This window comes from Alligator sinensis, unplaced genomic scaffold (genome assembly GCF_000455745.1).
Source record: "Alligator sinensis unplaced genomic scaffold, ASM45574v1 scaffold308_1, whole genome shotgun sequence".
Taxonomy (NCBI): Eukaryota; Metazoa; Chordata; order Crocodylia; family Alligatoridae; genus Alligator; species Alligator sinensis.
In genome coordinates this window covers 1,398,992-1,416,970 of record NW_005842041.1, presented here as the reverse complement: position 1 = coordinate 1,416,970, position 17,979 = coordinate 1,398,992, and the positions used below count along the sequence as shown (strand labels likewise).

The following is a 17,979-nucleotide window of genomic DNA, read 5'->3' as shown; positions in this document are numbered from 1 at the left end:
GGCCACCCCACCCCACCCCCCCACTCCAGCAGGGAGCAGACAAAAAGCCTGGCAGGGGCTGCTTCTGACTCCCTCCTGCCCCCAGCACACTTGGGCTGGGGTCTGTGCAGGCCAGGGTGGGGGTTTAAACACCCTCCCATCATACTCAGCTGGCCTCCCCTCAGCTCCAGAAGGAAGGAGGGAAAAGCTTTGGAGGGCTTCTCTCCCAGCTTCCCTCCAGCCTTCCAGCCACTGCCAAAAGGAAGGGAAAGCCTGCTCTAGCACCTCCCAGCCATGTGGCTGAATTTCTGGAATCAAAAGTGAATGTCTGTTCACTTGCTTCTTGGTTCAATGTATGTGGTTTAGACTAACCTGCAAAGACTGAATCAATTCAGCCTGAGGCTTTTTGACTGCGTGTACTTAGCCTTGAAGTCTGTGGTACGTCCACTACTGTAAAATGAGACATTAACCAAGGCATAAAAGTTTAAAAGAAACACCATCTTAACAACATTTTTGTTACACTAGACAAAGTAACAACATGTAACATTTAGCTTTATTAAAAAATACAGGTTTCCTCTCCACTTGCAGAAATATACATCAAGATCTTAATATTTAAACATTACACATGATATTTTTGCGTTATAACTATGTCAAGTCACAGAACTTTGTTCTTTGTGTTTTTTGTATAGAGCAGGGGTCAGCAAGGTTTCTGGCTGGAGTGTCAAAATCACCCCAGCCTCCACCCATGCCTCAATTTAGTGTGCCAAAGATGGGGGAGCCACAAGGGGCCCAATCCTCATTGCTGGTGGTGGCTTCACACATGCCTCCGGGTGGGCAGCGGGGGAGGGGCCATGGTTGTGCTGTCCCAGCCCCTTCCCCACCATGCGCTGCAAGCTGCTCATGCACCCGCTGCCACCATGGAGCCGGTGCTGGGGCTCCAGAGCCCAGCACAGCTGTTTGCAGTCTCCCGGCTGACTGCTGCAGCTGGCCTGGGCTCTGGGCAGCTGTAACAGGTAGCTGCAAACAGCTGCACCAGGCTCCACAGCCCCAGCACCAGCTCCATGGTAGTTGTGCATGTGCCTCCAGGTAGGTGGTAAGGGAGGGGCTAGGGTTGCGCTACCCCAGCCCCTTCCCTGTCATGCGCTGTGAACTACACGTGCAGCTGCCGCTGCCACAGAGCCAGTGCCCAGAGCAGCTGTTTGGAGCCTCCTAGCTGCCTTCCACAGCCTGCCCAGACTCTGGGCAGCAGTAGTATGCATCTGGAAGGCTGCGAACAGCTGCACTGGGCTCTGCAGCCCCAGCACTGGCTCCATAGCAACAGCAGATGCACACATGCCTCTGGGCGGACAGTGGGGGAGGAGCCAGGGTTGCACTGCCCCAGGCCCTTTCCTGGCCGTGTGCCCAGAGGTGCACACGCAGCTGCCGAAGCCACAGAACTGGTGCCGGGGCTACGCAGCCCCATGAAGCTGTTTGCAGCCTCCCAGGGCGTCCAGGCTCTGGGAAGCTGCTTGCAGGAGCTGCCCAGATTCCAGGTCAGCTGTGGCGTGCCAAGGAAAATGGCTTTGTGTGCTATGATCTGGCACGCATGACAGGGGTTGCTGACCCCTGGCAACTTTCCCTTAAAAAGACAGGAATTTTCCCAATTCTAGGTCCAAGAATAATCTACACAATAGATGAGTTCCTATGGCTCTTCTTTCAAATTTGTCATTTTATGCAAAACAGTAGAAGCACAAATGCTTTAAAAATAAAGGGCCTGATTTTCTACTCTCTTATTTCTATTATGCATTGGTATATCATCACTTATTTCAATGGAATTGTCCCTAATTTGCATCAATGTAAATGAGATCAGAACCTGGCCCATTGTGAAACCTCTATTAAGAATTACTTTCATTAAGCATTTCTTATCTTAGCGAGCCTACAGACAATGCACACATTTTTAGAAACTTTAGTAAAATTATTTTTCTATATAACCATTTTTTGCTAGAATTTAGGTGGTCATTTAAGATAGGTTTCACTGTAAAACCTATTATCAGTAATGCTTTGGCCATTCATTCAGTGAGCCTTTTTTTGCAAAACGCATTTGTGATAAGAGTTTAGAGCAGAGGTGGGCAATTATTTCAGCTGGAGGGCCACTTAATGAGTTTTGGTGAGCTAGCGAGGGCCACAAGGGTAACCCCACCCCTTGACAGTTGCCCCACCCCCTCAATGCCATCTTGGGACTAGAGGTCCCACCCACTAACCCCTGACCTTTGCTGCCAGAAGTCCCTCCCTTGCCCCCAGAAGTACTCCTTTTGGAAGCGAGCAGTTACCATCTTTGAACCAGGAAAAAACCCTACTCATTTACTAAAAGCCTAACACCTATTACAATATATTTCAATTTTATTACAAAAAATATTTTTGTCATGATTTGTGTTTGTGATTATGTTGTGTATACAGAGGTGACTGAATAGCAGCTCAAAAATAAAGTCTTAATCTTGTATATTGTGTGGAAGGGGTGGTTGGGGGGTGTGTGTGTGTGGGAGGGTTTGTGAGAGGGTGTGGTTCTATGTGTAGTGGGGCATAGGGTATATTATGGAGGAGTGTATATGTGGGGGAATTGTTGGGGCAGGGTGTGGGTTTGTGGGGTGTGAGGGAGGGTGGGGGGATATAGGGACCCCTCTACATACACTCCCCACCCACGGCACACAGGCCCCACCACCAATGGCAGCAGCAACAGCAGGAGGAGGCAGGTGATCTGAGTGCTTGTGGCCACTTGGCAGTACATGGCTTCAGCCAGAGCTGCACATGGTGGCAAGAAGCACTGCTAGGCCAGCCTGCTTCTATTGTGCAGGGCTCCCCATAGCACGCATGCAGCTCCTGGCATTCGTGAGCCACCAGGGGGAAGCCCCACATGACAAAGCCGGCTGCCTTCCCCACTCCCGGCTGTCAAGGAAGCAGGAGGCAGAATACTTGCAACTGCACATGGTGGGGAAGGCAGCCAGCTCCACTGTGTGGGGCTTCCCCTGGTGGCACACAAGTGCCAAGAGCTGCATGTGCACTGTGGGGAGCCCCATGCAATAGAGGCATGCCAGTCTTCCTGCACTCCTTGCTACCAACTGTAGCTCTGGCTGGAGTTGTGTGCCGCTGGGCAGCAATGCCTGTGTGGGCCATGAGCGACCTGAGTGCCTGCTGCCTCTGCTGCTGCTGCCGCTGGCAGCGGAAGCTGTGCATCATGGAGAGAGGGAGTGTGTGGAAGTGTCCCCACACTCCCTCACCTTCTATGACACCCAACACCAAGCTCCATGCTCCTGGTGCCCCTCTGGGCATGGGCTCCATGCCCCCACCATCCCCATGCTCCCTGCCCTTGCCCAACTGCAGCTTTCCCCATCCCTGCTGCTTCCCTACTTGCTGCCCAGAGCGAGCGCTGCAGCAGGGAGACAAGGGGAAGCCACTGAATGCTGGGGAAGCTGAGCAGGTCCAGCGGCAGCAGCAGCCCCGCCCGGAAGCCACATGCTGGGTAGGCCAGGCCCTTCTGTGCACAAGGGTGGAAGCAAGGCACATGAGCTGGGCAGGGTACAATTAGTTGGTGGGCACCTGTGGGCCAGATAAAATCACCTAGTGGGCCAGATCCGGCCCATGGGACATATTTTGCCCACCCCTGGCTTAGAGTATTCTAAAGCACACAGTATTCCTGCAGAAAGAAAAAAAGTTATTTGCAACAGAAAAACTACTGAATGTTTATACTGAATCTTAGTTCAGCTTCAAATCTACCCTCCAGTCCTAAAGAAGAGCTTCAACACGTGCATTCATTAATGAACTGTATCCCTTCAAAAACTGTACATATTTATACAGTCAGGATTTGGATACCAAGGCAATTGAGTCACCAGATCTCAACAAGGCACTAGAGCAAGGCATTTTGAGATATCAAACATTTGGACTTAATTCATAGAACAAGATGACTCTAGTTTCTAGTGCTCGCAGCCTTTCTGCCTTCAAGGAAATAAAAACAATCCCAAAGTACAAGGGGGAAAAAAATCACACATCATGTACACAGCAACTAGACCTCACATTAATAAACATTTATGGGAATGTCTGGGAAAATATGTACACCCTTAAATAACTTCCATCATCATCAGCCACTCCGTTTTATTTTATAGGTTGTCCTTAGCTCCATAGAAATAACACTGGTTAACACGGAACTAAATTAAGCAGATGCTAACTAAAGACCATCTGGAAACAAACAGAACAAACAAACATGGTCAATAACCCATGTCAAGTATTCAGGGTATTGCTGAAAAGGACTTCTGTGTATTCATATTCTCCAATACATTTTGCCACCACTGTTAACAAAAAAAAGCAGAAGCATCTAAGACTTCACTATTTCTTGTTACCCATCATAATTCAGATGTATTGTGCAGTAGGTCCCTAATGACTCTACTTCAGTTATTAAAAACTACTGATATAGTCAGATTTATCTGGGTAATTGGACATTTTCAGAAATCATCTGGGAGAGAAAAAAAATGAAGGTACTGCCAAACATTTACTACTTATCACTACACTAGGGGAGTACATCAAGGGCTGGGTGAGCAACTGTTCACCAGGACACCCAAGGGGAAAATGAGGAGTAATGGCCACAAAGTCCTGGAAGACCAGTTCAGGCTCAACATTAGGATAAACTTCTTCACAGTCAGGGTGTCCAGACTATGGAATAAGCTCCTTCCAGAGGTGATGCAATCACCTACCCTGGAAATCTTCAAGAGTAGACTAGACAGTCACCTTGCTGGGGTCACCTGACCCCCAGTTATCTTTCCTACTTGGTGCAGGGAGCTGGGCCCAATGATCTTCTGAGGTCCATTCTGGCCCTACAATCTATGAATCTATGAATTATGGAAAAATTCTTTGAAGACTCCATTCATTACCAAGGACATGTGATTTACCAGATTAAAATCCCTTAAACGTTTCAGAAATCCCCTGATAAGGGAACTCATGATAACATTACCCTTGTTTTTAAAAGTACGTTGTTTTTTCATATTACCACACACATGTATTTTTGATACAAACAAAAGATTATTTATCAGCCACAAAAAATAAATATACGCTTGGATATCATGTGGTCTAATTTCAACTGCTAGCAAATCCTGCATCTCAGCTCAAAACTATATAATCTTTTTTAATGTTTTCTAAACATAAGAACATCACCTTTCTCTGTCTTTAACTTACATAAATATTGTACAGAATGATGTCAAAATTTAGTCTTAAACTAATACTCAAAAAGATGATTAGGAGCTACCAGTAGATTTTGTCAATTCAGAAAGGTCTAAAATTGTATTTTCCTCTTTCTTACCAGTCTACTTTTCCTCAGGTTTTATGATGCTGTGATACCAGAGATGGATGGGCAAACTAGAATGGATAAAATAATCATCTACTTGAAATCTGAATCAAAATCTGAAGATGCATGAAGGTTTGAATAACATATTTCACAAGTTTCCATTGTTTCATATTACCAGAAACTGAAACAATGGTTCAGTTTTCACTGGAAATTGAACCATCAAAATACCATGCAAAATTGCCAATCATCACACAATTTATGGTCTAACCAGAAATGGGGTATTACCATGATATTATGATACAGTTCGCTCTCAGACCATTCCTAGGTCAGTTTTTCAGATGCAAGAGATTGGCTAAATCAGCCGTTACACAAATCTGAATTTTTAGGTCCTGATTCTAAACAAACCTTTTAAGGTTCATCAATTAATGACTACCAAGCAAAAGTAGTGGCAAGAGAACAGAATGTGCAGAGTACAAAATAAAAAGGTGCCACAAAACCAGTGGCTCTTATTAAACAGTATTTCAACAATAATATCAACCCCCCTCCCAAAAAATGTAAACACCAGTCCTGGTGATACAAAACATAGCAGAAGCCACAGCTAACGTTTGGGTTGTGTTGACACAAAAAAACTCTTACTTGTCCAGTGCTGTACTAGTGGGCATGCTCCTTCCAAATCCTCGGACACCCATCTGACGAAAATATGGAATGCAAGAGAGATTGGCAGCAATAATGGCCAGTGAATCAGAAGCATTCACGAAGAAACCATTCTGGCCTAGGATCATGTAGCGGTCCTGGAGAAGAGAAGAAAAAATATAAAAAGTGTCACAGAGTAGATTTCAGGCAGAAAAGCTCATCTCTCTCATGACTGCAAATTTATCAACTTCCCATCAGGCCACTTCTATCTCCAGCCCTGTCAATAAAAGTTCCAAATTGCTCCCAGCCTCTAGTCTTCTAGAGTGAGGACAGACGTAACACTTAATGTTTTAAATGCAGTTTAAACTGCAAGGGCATTTTTACACGTGCTCTGGGGGGGGAGGGGTATTTTAATTAGAGTGGATCTCAGGAGTTTCTTTAGTTAGAACACCCTCAGCATCTTGTCTATTCAGTGTTCTGTGTTTCAAAATGGCAGCGGGGGCATTTTAACTATAGTTAATTCAACAAGCTTTAGTTAAAATGCCCCTACCACCATTTTGAAACACGGGGATGCTGAATACACAAGATGCTGCAGGACGCTGGATTGTTCCCAAGAGAATGCTCCAGCGGACTCGATTAAGCAAGTCTGCTCCACTGTGTTCTAATCAGAATGTGACAGTGCACGTGTACTCATGCCCCAAATGTCCAGATGTATAAACCAAATCAGAATGGTTTAAACCTCTCAGAACATTTCAAAAGTATACTTGGCTAATCAGGTATTATTTTGAAATGATCTTCCTCAAACTGGTTCAGTGTTATGTACCTTTTGTGGCTAGTGGCTGCTCAGTCCCCCAAGTATCCCGTGCTGCACCACTCCTCAGTAATGCAGGGATACAGCCAGGCCCCTGGGGCAAAGTGGAAGCAGCAACTTCCAGTTTGAAATCATGAACGCATGGCTGCCAACAGCAGCAACCACTTTTTTTTGCACCTCCTGTTCCCTCAAAGCAGTGCGCAGGGAGTTTGCCCCTATCGTCCCTTCCCTCTCTCCTGTCCCCTCCCCAGCCACTGCACTCTCATCAACCCCTGCACAGCAACTGACACCTCTGGTATGTAGCCAGATCTCTACTGCCCCCGCCTATACTGCCTGCACATGACCCCATCTGTGCCCTCCCGGGGTGATTTGGATTAATAGAATCATAAAAAATGAGGGTTGGTGGGAGGAAGGTCAGGTGCACAGAGGGAGCACTCCTGCTTCTGGGTTTCCAGGGCAATGGGAACCCTGCTGGGCTACCCAATGTCTGCAGTTTTTAAACACCACTTTCCCCTCAAGTTGCTTGTCAGTTTCATTTCATGGAACTGACATGGAGACCTGGAGCAGCCCCCTAAAGCACCCAGTACCCCAGGAACCCAGAAGCAGAGGTACACCCTCTGCCCACCCTGCCATTGCAAATCACTTGGGATGCCCCAAACCCTGGTAATTGCCACAAATGAAATGAAACAGATAAGCAACTTGAGGGGAAAAGTGCTTTTTAAAAGTGGTAGACACTTTGGGCAGCTCCAAAAATACCCATAAACAGGGATCCAGGCACTCTCCCACTTAGCCACTCCTTGGGGAAGTCTTAAGGCAGTAACCCAAGCCAGAGACCTTTGGCAGCCTCCTGGAGCACCAAGCTCACTGGGAAAGAAGAAGCAGGGATTCAGGCAGCCCCCCACATCACTCCCAAATCAGCCTGCAATGCCCTGAACCCTGGTACATTGCCAAGAATGGAACTAAGTTCATGAGAGGCTTAGGGGAAAGTGCTTTTTAAAAGGCTCCAACATCCCCAAAGCACCCAGCTATCAGGAACTCAGCCAGGGGGCCAGGCAGCCCCTCCCCTTCCTCTCCCCAAACATCTTGACACACAGATTGTGGTAAAGTACAAGAATGATTCTTTATTGACCTCAGTGTTAGTGAGAAGGGGGAATCAGAAAACTGAAATTGCAGGCAATTGACATCCTGATCTACCTCTTCCTCAGCATTCAGTCAATCACAGTCGTCCTCCCTTGCTCAGGGAATATTGGGGAAATTCAGGCACTCCCACTGAAAGGCATGCTAGGCTGGGTATTCACTACTACCCCTTGGTGGCAATCTGACAGCACTGCAATGCCTAACCTGTCCGTTTTACTTAGAACCCTTGGCAGGATATGTGCAAACACCTCTAAGACAGGCATTTTCAGCCCTGCAGCACACTCAACAGAAAGCCTGAAGGCACTCCAGGCCCTGTGTCACCCTGGGCAGGCCACAGCCTAGCTGTGCCTACCTGCCTGCACCCCAGCACGACTGCTAGGACAGCACCATCCAGGCCAGCAAGCTGCTGCAGCTTACCGCCAGGCATCAGCCCCCAGGGCCAGCTGCTAGCAGCTTCTGTCTAGCAGGGCCAGCACCACCTGCCTGCAGCACACCCCCAGCAGTCTGCCTTGCGCCTACAGGTCCTGCAAGGCATTGCCTCTGCTGCATGGCTGCTAATCCCTTGTCGTGCCCCTCCACTGGAGCAGCTGTCCAGGGCCGGCAACACAAGGACAGTCACGCGGGGGCCCAGAGAGCTGGTGCAGAACCCACCATGGCATCCTCCTCATCCAGGCCCGTGCCCACATCTGTACCCATCAGCCAGGTCCCCAACTGGACCAAGGAGGAGACTGGTAACCTCATGGTGCTGTGGGGTGCTGTTGCAGGGCACTAGGGTGTCCTGCTCCTTTTAAGGGCTGGAACTGCTAGGGAGAGAGCCCTAGCAGTCAGTTGGAAACCCCAGCTGCTGGTTACCAGGGCAGCCAGAACAAGCTAGTGGCCCACACCTGCCAGCGGTCAGCTGACCAGAAGGGGCAGGGCCTGGCTCATATATAAACCCCAGGGCTGAGGCCAGGGAAACAGTTCCTGGCTAGCAGCCAGAGGGGAAGGATCCTCCAGGGAGGAAGTGCCCAGTGATGCTGCAACTGCCTGGTATGCTGCACCTAGGGCTAAGGGGGCTCCATGAGCTCCACAGGTATCTTTGCCTATTAGACACTTAGTGCCAGCGATGAAACCGGATTCTTTTAAAGGGTCAGAGCACACCCTGACCTTTTGTATTATACTATAGCCCAGGGGCTTGTGTTTTGTTTGCTGTTTTATAAGACTGGTGGTTTGGGTGAGACTATTTGGGGAAGGAGGAGGCCTCATTGGGGGCCCACTGCAGTGCACCAACCCCGGCGCCAGAGAGGGCGCAGCATTCGGGGTGCACTGACCCCGGCGCCAAAGAAGGCATGGCATTTGAGGTGCACTGACCCCTAGCGCCAGAGAGGGTGCGACACTAGGGCTGCGGAGAGCCCAGGCACCAGTGAGGCGCAGAGATAGGGCTGCAGAGAGCCCAGAGAGGACAAGGGGGCCAATTCATACCAAGGCCCAGACCAAACAATATCAATGCCATCTGCGAGGCTTGGGGCATGGTAAAGGGGCGGTTGGAGCCAAGCATATAACCCATAAGGCTGGGGTGTGCCCGGGACATCTACTTCGAAACAGGACCCACGGGGTTCAAGGAAGTCCATCAAACCATGTCCAAGAGGACTTAAAGGCAGCCTCCCTATACTATAAAATCCATCAAGACGTGGCAGGTCAGAACTGAGGGTGCCCAGCGGGCCAAATTGGCACGGTCGAGGGGCGTTAGGGGTAACACGGCCATCCTGGGGGAACCTGTCCCATGACAGGCGCAGAAGTGCAGCACCAGTTCAAGCGGGGTGAGCACTCCAATGCCCACACTTATGAGGCACTGTCAGGCCAGATGCAGGAGCAAGGTTACAACCAGTCGGCACAGCAGTGGTACATAAAGGTCAAGGCTTTGTGGGCTCAGTGGGTCACTGTGACTGATCATGATTGTTGCTACAGCTGTGCCCATAAACCAATGGCCTTTATGCAGCAACTGACAGCCATCCTTGCACCCCAGGACCCAGGCCACAGCTGTGCTATCTTCAGCAGCACAGGTGGCCTGCCTGAGCCCCTGCCCTGGCCTGGCACCTCTGGTTACATCAGAGATGTGGGTTTTCTGGAAAATTTTGAATTGGAAGATTTTTCCAATGCCCTAAATAGAGGGTGATCTGATTTTAGAATGTTTATTTGACTTATATTTAGTAAACAAAACCAAAAAAGTACCCCCATGTTAATTTAAAGTTCCAATAGCCATAAGTATTTGAACTGAAATATTTGATTAGAAAAAAAATTAAATACTACACACTTAATGTGGTTTAAATGTTATATGCAAACAAATTCAAAGTTTTTATGTGGAAATAAATTATTTTTATTGGAATACTTGTAAAAATGTAAAGACAATACACAATAGCATGCACTTCCCTTACATTGTTTGTTTAAATTTAAGAAAACAAATAAAGGCACTGAAAACTGTTGACACACTAATTTTAGCACACCCAAAGAACTGTGCATGATATGCTGTGGTTGTCCACTCATCTATTTCAACAGTGTTTAACTCTCGTCCACTGAGGTCATTGCAGCACCTCCAGTTTCACTGTCACTATCTGTAGAACCACTTGCACTACTTATTAGTTCCATTTCAGAATCAGATTGAGGCAAATCTGATTCAGAACTACTTGAACCACATTCTTGTTCGCTAAAGGATGGTTTTACCAGTAAGTCTATGGGCATGGGCAACTTATTACACTGTATCTTCACTAATTGTGCTTCTGATTCTCCAGAAGTAAGAGATTTTGAGAAATAGAAACAAGCTTAGCAGTGCGTTCATTTATTAGTCTATTCCTCTTTTTTGTCTTGATTGAGCTGACAGCCTTCCAGTTCTGTTCACAAGAAGCTGCTGTTGATAGAATGCTTAGGATCCTTAAAGCAATCCTGGACAACAGTCGGATGTTATAGTATCCCTTCTACCATGTGAGAGGAGACATAGTCTCTGCTGCCCGCCAAATGATGTCTTTCCTCCAAAGTTTTTCTTTTGCACGGTACTTGGCAATGTCTGTCATCATGGTTAGGTGTTGATGTTGGGGACATTATTAGCTACTTCCATAATTGTATTGAGAGCAGCAGATAATTCATCTTCTGATTAAAAGTTGTCCTCTGTGTTGAGGATCCAAAGGTTTGCTGCTAGATGAACTGGATGAAAGGAAAACTCAGATCTCTTAGTAAACATTTGTTTTACTTCTTCTCTTTTAGGTAGAGGCGAAGAAGGCAAAAGATCAATTAGATTTTCATTCAGTTGTCTGACTACCTCTGGAATATTTGAAAGGCTTGGTGTATCGCCTTCAAGTTTCTTGATAGCCACTGAAACTAATAGTAGCAAATTGAATGCTCCTTGAACTCAAGCCCAGAACACATTGTTGTTGAGAATCTGCTTCCAAATGTTCATGGGGAAAAATGTGGAATAACACTGTCATCTATTGAAGCGCATTGCAAATAATTATTTGTGTGCAGCAAACTATGTAAACACTTTGCAGCCAAGCCCCATCTAGTTTCTCCTGGAAATAAAAGTGCACTTTCCTTCCCCTGCTTCTTTCTGTAATTTCTTCAAAATACAATTTAGCAACATGATGATTGTTGAATATGTTCACAATCACTTTGCAGCTTACCAATCTTGTCTTCATTGTATTCACACTTATTAAGTCCTTTGCCAGAAGATTCAACCCACGAGCAAGACAGCCAAATACTGTTAAATAAAGATACTTTGCCTTTAATACTGCCTAGCTTTCATGTTACTTGCATTATCAATTACAAGGGCTTGTACCATGGAGGGACCTGCACTTTCAATCTCTTCACTCAGTAATTTGGCTATGTATTCACCAGTATGATGAGAAGATTTGGTAGCAATTGCTTTCAGGAATATTGGTTCAGGTTTTGCTAACATAATGTTCAATAAAGGATTTCCTTGTATATCAGTCCATCCATCTGACATCAGTCAGTGATTCTACTTGACCAATCCTTTGAATAACCATTGTTTGAACTCTGTCATTCTCTGTATCTAAGAAAGAATGTGATAAGTGATAATGTGACAGTAACTTATATGATGGGCAAATTAGTTTTTAATATTCCTTCCAGTATTGATTTTTTTCAGTTATGGAAAGAGGTGTACCACTTGTAAATATAGTTTGAACTAATGTCTCATCTGCATTTTCTTGATCTTTTCCTGACATTTTGTCCACAAAGCTTGATTAAAAAGCTTGGCTGTCTTGAACAGCTACTCATGGTGGACTGCGTATCTGGTGACAGTGATCCTGAAAGTAAGGATCCTGCTTCTTCCCCCCAGACCTGGCAGCTCAGCATTTTCATTTTCCATGTTTTTGCAAATTTGCTATTTCATTTGAGCTACCAAGTTCCTGCAACAAAAGGGGAAAAAGATTTTTATTTTAGTCCATTCTAGTCTGGCCTCATTCATCAGGAGAAGTGGCAGGGAGCTTGTTTCCCCGCCCCCTGCTGCTCAACTTGCTGCTCAGTTGCCCTGGGACTGCAGAGCCAAAGGGAAGTATAGTCTGGCCTCTAACATCGGCCAGAGGACTAAGCTTGCTCAGCCGAGTTGAAATAGTTAACTATTTATCTATTATGTAATTAAAGAAAAATTGTTAAGCCTAAGCCAGTTTGGGTGCTTAATGCAAGCAGAAAAATGGGATACAACTATTTTTAAATAAATTCTAATATTATAAAAGCCTAAGTCTGTCTGTCTCTTTCTGTCGGGAACGCTTTATTCGAGCTCTGATTGGCTAATGGAAACAGCCAATCAGAGTGTTCCAAGCATGGGGGAGTACCGCCATGATTCTGAAGCAGCACCAAGGACCAGACAGAGGACGGGGTAGCTGAAGCCAATGCTGCTCCCTGCAAGAGGCAGAACAGCGGCAGGATGGGACATTAGGTGGCGGCACTCCATCCCAGCTGCCTCTTTCCTCCCCATGCCCCCGAATCATTCTCGATGGGCAGCTGGCTAGTAAATAAATAATAGTCCAGAGTTGCATTAGAATATTAAAAGTTGTTAATGTTTTAAAGCAATATAGATGCCAGTCTATACTGTGTGTTGTTTAACATACTGTGTACTTACATAGGATTCCTGAAGTAGACTTTTCTCAGATGATGTTGTTCTACCACTTCATTGTATTAACTTGCTGTATATGGCTTGTATTCTTTCAGGACAGTTTCTATAGGTTATTAAATGTTTCTTCATTCTTGTTGCATTGTTAGCATACTCCTGACCACAATATTTACATCTACCAGCTTTCTTCCTTCCTTCAGTGACTTAAACTTCACTATAATGAGGCCCCACACTAGTTTTTTGTTTTGTTTTGGGGTTTTTTTTTGGGGGGGGGGGGTCTGATTAGGTAGTATTATGACTACTTCAAACCAAAAGCATTAAAAAACTAACAGATCTAATGCAAACACTTCCAACTACCCCAACTCAAGAGAAGAAATGAGATGCTGCTCTGTGTGTTGGCTGAACTGAAAGTGAAACAAAAATTAATCAGTTTTAGTTTTGGTTTTGCTTTCACTTGCAGTCTGAGATGAAGTAAGAATTTATGCTTTGATTTTGTTTTGACCTGCACAGCCAATTAGGTGAATTCATAACTTGATTTTTTTTTTATTTGGATTATGTGAATGTATTTACCCTCCTGTTTACAAATCAATAAAACATATATGTACTCTCTCACATACTTCCTAGGGATAATCACCTGAAAAACATTAATTAATGTTTGAAACTGCCAAGCTGGCCTAATATTTTATTGGCATCCATTCATTATTACTAATTAATTTTTTGAAGCAATGGGTTTTTAGAAATGAAAAATTTCCCACAGCAAAATAAAGCACTGAAAAATTTTCTGCCCCACATCTCTGGGTGACATCCCTGGAGGAGGGCCCCTCAGGTGTGCAGCACCCTGTCCCACCGAGCTCCCCGGCTGCAGTTTCCACCAGCAGCTCAGAGAACCCTGGTCAGCACCTGTCTTGCCAGTTCTGCAGCTGCAGGGCCAGCCACGAGGCCATGACACCGCCAGCAAAGGCATCTCCTCTCCGGGGGATGGGAGGGCCCAGCTGGGAGCCTGCACGGTGCACCTCTCCAGAAGACACCACCCAGAACCAGACACCATCGCTGCGAGCATGGGCTGAGCAGAGATGCCAGCCACACCCATGTGGTAACACCTGCATGGGGTGGGCTCGCCCCTGCCCCCAACTCTGTTCCCCCCTCCTCACCTGGCCTGCCCCAACTCCCCTGGCCCTGGGGTTCCCCCACCACACCATGCAGAGAGGCGGGAGACAGTGCAGAACTTTATTGAGCACCCTGTGCCCCTGCAGTGAGGTGGGCACAGGCCACTCACATGCCAAGGAACTCGTTGATGCCAGTGGTGATGTCCTCCTCAGCTGCAGGGGGCAGGGATGTGTAGCATAGCCGCAAGTAGCCCTCCAGGCAGCGGCACAGGTTGCAAGGCAGCCTGGGCATGCCCCCTATGTCATTGTAGCTCAGAGTCCCATAACAGGTGTGCAGGCGCACTCAGGGCACCATGGTGATCAGCAGTAGGGGATAGTGGGTCGGGCATCCCTTGCCCATGCAAACAGCTCCTTGTGCACTGCCCATGACACACAGCAGGGTAACACTTGAGGCGCAGTGTTGGCATGCCGGGGGCCTGGCCCCTGGGCACCTCCCCAGAAAAGCCCCATGGGGAAGGCGAGGGTACAGGCATCTCCTCATCCTAGGCATCCAGGAACCCTGTGCCCCCCGAGCCTGGGTGCTGTGGGCTGGGTGGTGGTACAAGGAGAGCAGCTGGCCTGCAGGAGAAGGAGGAAGAGCAGGGTCTGGAGCTGCAGCAGCAGGTGTTGCCAGAAACCTGGCCTGTCCCTCCCTGGGAATGGACTGAGGGAGGCAGTCTGTCTGCATCCAGCGGCATGCTGGCCCCTGGAGAGCAAGTGGGGATGGGGAGTTCGATTAGCGGCCACCTGGGCCTGGGGCCTGCCCAGCTGACTTACCACGGTCTTTGGGCACCCATGCACGCCCAACCCCCAATCTGAGGCTGGGCAGAGCATGGGCCCCTGGTACAGAGCATCTTATCTCAGAAATGTTGCAAACTCTCACAAACAGCTTCTGTCTCATGGCTCTACAGCAACGGTGGGCAAAATGCGGCCTATAGGCCAGATGCAGACTGCCAGGCCATTCTATCTAGTCTGAGCCCTAAAAAATTTAGAAAATTAATAGTTGCCTGCCCCTGGCTGCCTATCATGCGGCCCTCAATGGCTTACCAAAACTCAGTAAGTGGCCCTGTGCCTGAAATAATTGCCCACCCCTGCTCTACAAGGCCCATAGCTGCATGTGGGGGACAGGCCACCCCTGGCAGCAGGGACATGGCCTCAGGATCACTGTCATCCACAGCCAGGGACCCACAGATGCACTGACTCTGCCAAAAGAAGACCAAGGACAGGACCCTCCTCCTGCAGCAGCTGGTGGTCATGTCATGGGACAAGCTGGAGGACTCATGGGCCTGACAGAGAACATTGCTCACAAGGAGGCGAGGGACCAGTGTGAGGAAGCGCAGGACCAGGCAGACCAGCAGTTCTGGGCTGAGCTCCTGGTCATGGAGTATGAGCTGTTCCAGGTGCCACGGGAGTAGAATGCCATCCTGGGCCAGGTAGTGCAGGCCACAGACAACTGGTGCCAAACATCATTCTGGCCCTGGTGGTCATGTTTGTGCTGCCCACTGCGTGGCCTCCAATCTTAGCCCTGCATGCCCCCTGGCAGTCATCCACCACCCTGCAGCAGACCCCCGCCTAGGTCTGGGAGGAGGTCCTGCAGCACCTCCACTGGCCTGGACCCTACCGTGGGTGCCTTGCCAACCAACCCCTCCACCCAGGCCCAGCCCTGCCACTCACCCCAACTCTATGTAGGCACAGAGACGGAGCTGCCTGCAGAAGTGCTATGACCTCACTCTGGCCCTGCTGGGCCTGGACTGCCTGCCAGCGGGGAGTTGCCATTGCCCCTGGGTGAGCCCCCCCCCTGCCACACTCACTGTAGCATTTGCACCCGCAGAGAAACAGATGGAGGCCAGCATGCTTGCCACCTGCCTCCGGGCTCTGCCTCCTAGGCATCCCCACCCCATGACGCCCCACCCTGGGACAGCCCCCAAAGGACATTGTAAATCGTTTTCATGGGGAAGAACATTTTTTATTGTTGGTGGGTAGGTTGGGTGGTGGAAGGGCTCCGCTTGTTGTGGGGGAGGAGGGCTCTGTATGCTGAGGGGAGAGGGGGGGCTCTGTTTCTTGGAGAGGGGGGCTCTGGGTGATGTGAGGGAAATAAAAACCTGTTCTTGTGAGATGTGTGCGCACTGAGCATGGTGGGCAAGGGGGTGGGGAGGGCCATGGGCAGCTGCGCAGGCAGACTAGAGCGGGAAGTGCTAAAGGATGTGGTTAGCCGGGGCCTCTCGCATCAGGTTCCCTGGCACCCGCTGGCGGGTGTGCAATCCTCCTGGGGCTTGGGTAGGGGTGCCAGACACCACCACTGCAGGTGGTGCTCCCACTGCCAGGTGTCCTCTGTACGCCACACCTTCTCCACCCAGGCCTTGCAGAAGAGCTGCCCCTGAGCCTCACAGATGTTATGCAGTACACAGGCTGCCATGATGACCATGGGAAAGTTGTCCTCAGTGACCTCAAGGCGGGTGATGAGAGTGCACCAGCGTCCCTTGAGGTGGCCAAAGGCACATTCCACCAGGGTGTATATCCGATCCAGGCAGCAGTTGAAGTGGGCCTGGCAGGGATCCAGGGGGCCGGTATAGGGCCACATGAGAGCCAGGACAGGAGTGGATAGGTGGAGTCTCTGATGAAAAGGGAAGGGACAGCCACAGTGCCCAACTGCAGGTCCAGCACTCCCAGTGTGAAGCGGCCACCCTCCATGAGGCCTAGCAGGCCAGAGTTCCAGACAACGCAGGCACAGCAGGCCAGCAGGGCCAGTGAGGAGGCCAGCAGGAGCCCAGGGCACTGGTCATTGCTGCCAGGGGCAGGGGCAGGAGCAGCCATAGTGCAGGGAGACAGAGAGGGTAAAGAGAGAGCTGCTACATGCTGCTCCTGCACTGCACACGCTGCTCCTGGGCAGGCAAGTGGCTGGCCAGAGAGCAGAGCTGGCTTTTAAAGCTGGCTGTCGGGTGCTGGCAGCTGCAGCTGGAGCCTAGAGCTCCCCACATTGGCAGTAGGGGCCCATTGCAGGGCTGCAGGAAACTTGGTGCAAATAGCAGCAATCTACTCCCTAATCCTGACATGTGTAGACACCTTTCCAAAAGGGCTTACACCAAACTAATTTACACCGGAGTAAACTTAGGCCAGATCAAAAGCATGTGTAGATGCACCCTCATTTACATATATTACCTTCTTTCTGCAAAGTTAATATAAACACTAGGACAGTTTGAGCCAAACATTTAAAAAGCCCTCAGTCCATACCCCAAACCTGTAGGTACCTGTCTGTACCTGATTTATGGGCAGCAAATGTTACTATCTGTGCTTGCAAATACCATATTTACTCAATTCTAAGACAAGGTTTTTACCCACAATTTAATGTTGGGAGAAAAAGCCCTTGTCTTAGGTCTGAGTATAGGGGTGGGGATGGAGTGCCTGTCCCATCCCTCTCCTCCCCATTGCCTCTGCATCTTGCTACCTCTCCCTAGCAGCCTCTTTCCCCTCCATCTTCCCACCGACCATGGAGCCCCTGCTCCCCAACCTGCCCTTCTCCCTCCCACTCTTACCCTAGCTCTATGCTGGTGGCTCCATCCCTGGTGAAGTCTGGGACACTAAGCATGGCCTTACCTCACCCTGTATCAGCATTGCAGAGCCCACATGGCTGCTGTGGTGGCTGGGCTAGGGCTGTGCTTCATACTATTATCCAGACTAGAACAGGGACAGAGCCTGCTGGCATGCAGCAAGCATAATGGGTGGGGGAGGGAAGTGGGGAGCAAAAGCTAGGCGGTAGGGGCAGGAGTGAGAGCAGAGGGGGAAGGGGAGGGCCCAAGGCTATGGGAGGGCTGGCAGGGGGGCAGGTACAAGCAGGGGACAAGATGCTGGACCTCCCCACACCACCTGC

At 48.9% G+C, this 17,979-nt stretch overlaps 1 protein-coding gene across 3 annotated transcripts in view; it reads right to left on the bottom strand.

Moving 5' to 3' along the window:
* Window positions 1–17,979, bottom strand: part of PGM5 (phosphoglucomutase 5) — a 124,915-nt gene that overhangs the window by 92,770 nt on the left and 14,166 nt on the right. For all 3 annotated transcript variants that reach the window (XM_025202955.1, XM_025202956.1, XM_025202957.1), the window contains one exon: window positions 5,924–6,078. In XM_025202955.1, coding sequence (XP_025058740.1) covers window positions 5,924–6,078 — 155 coding nt within the window. The remainder of the gene's footprint in view (window positions 1–5,923; window positions 6,079–17,979) is intronic.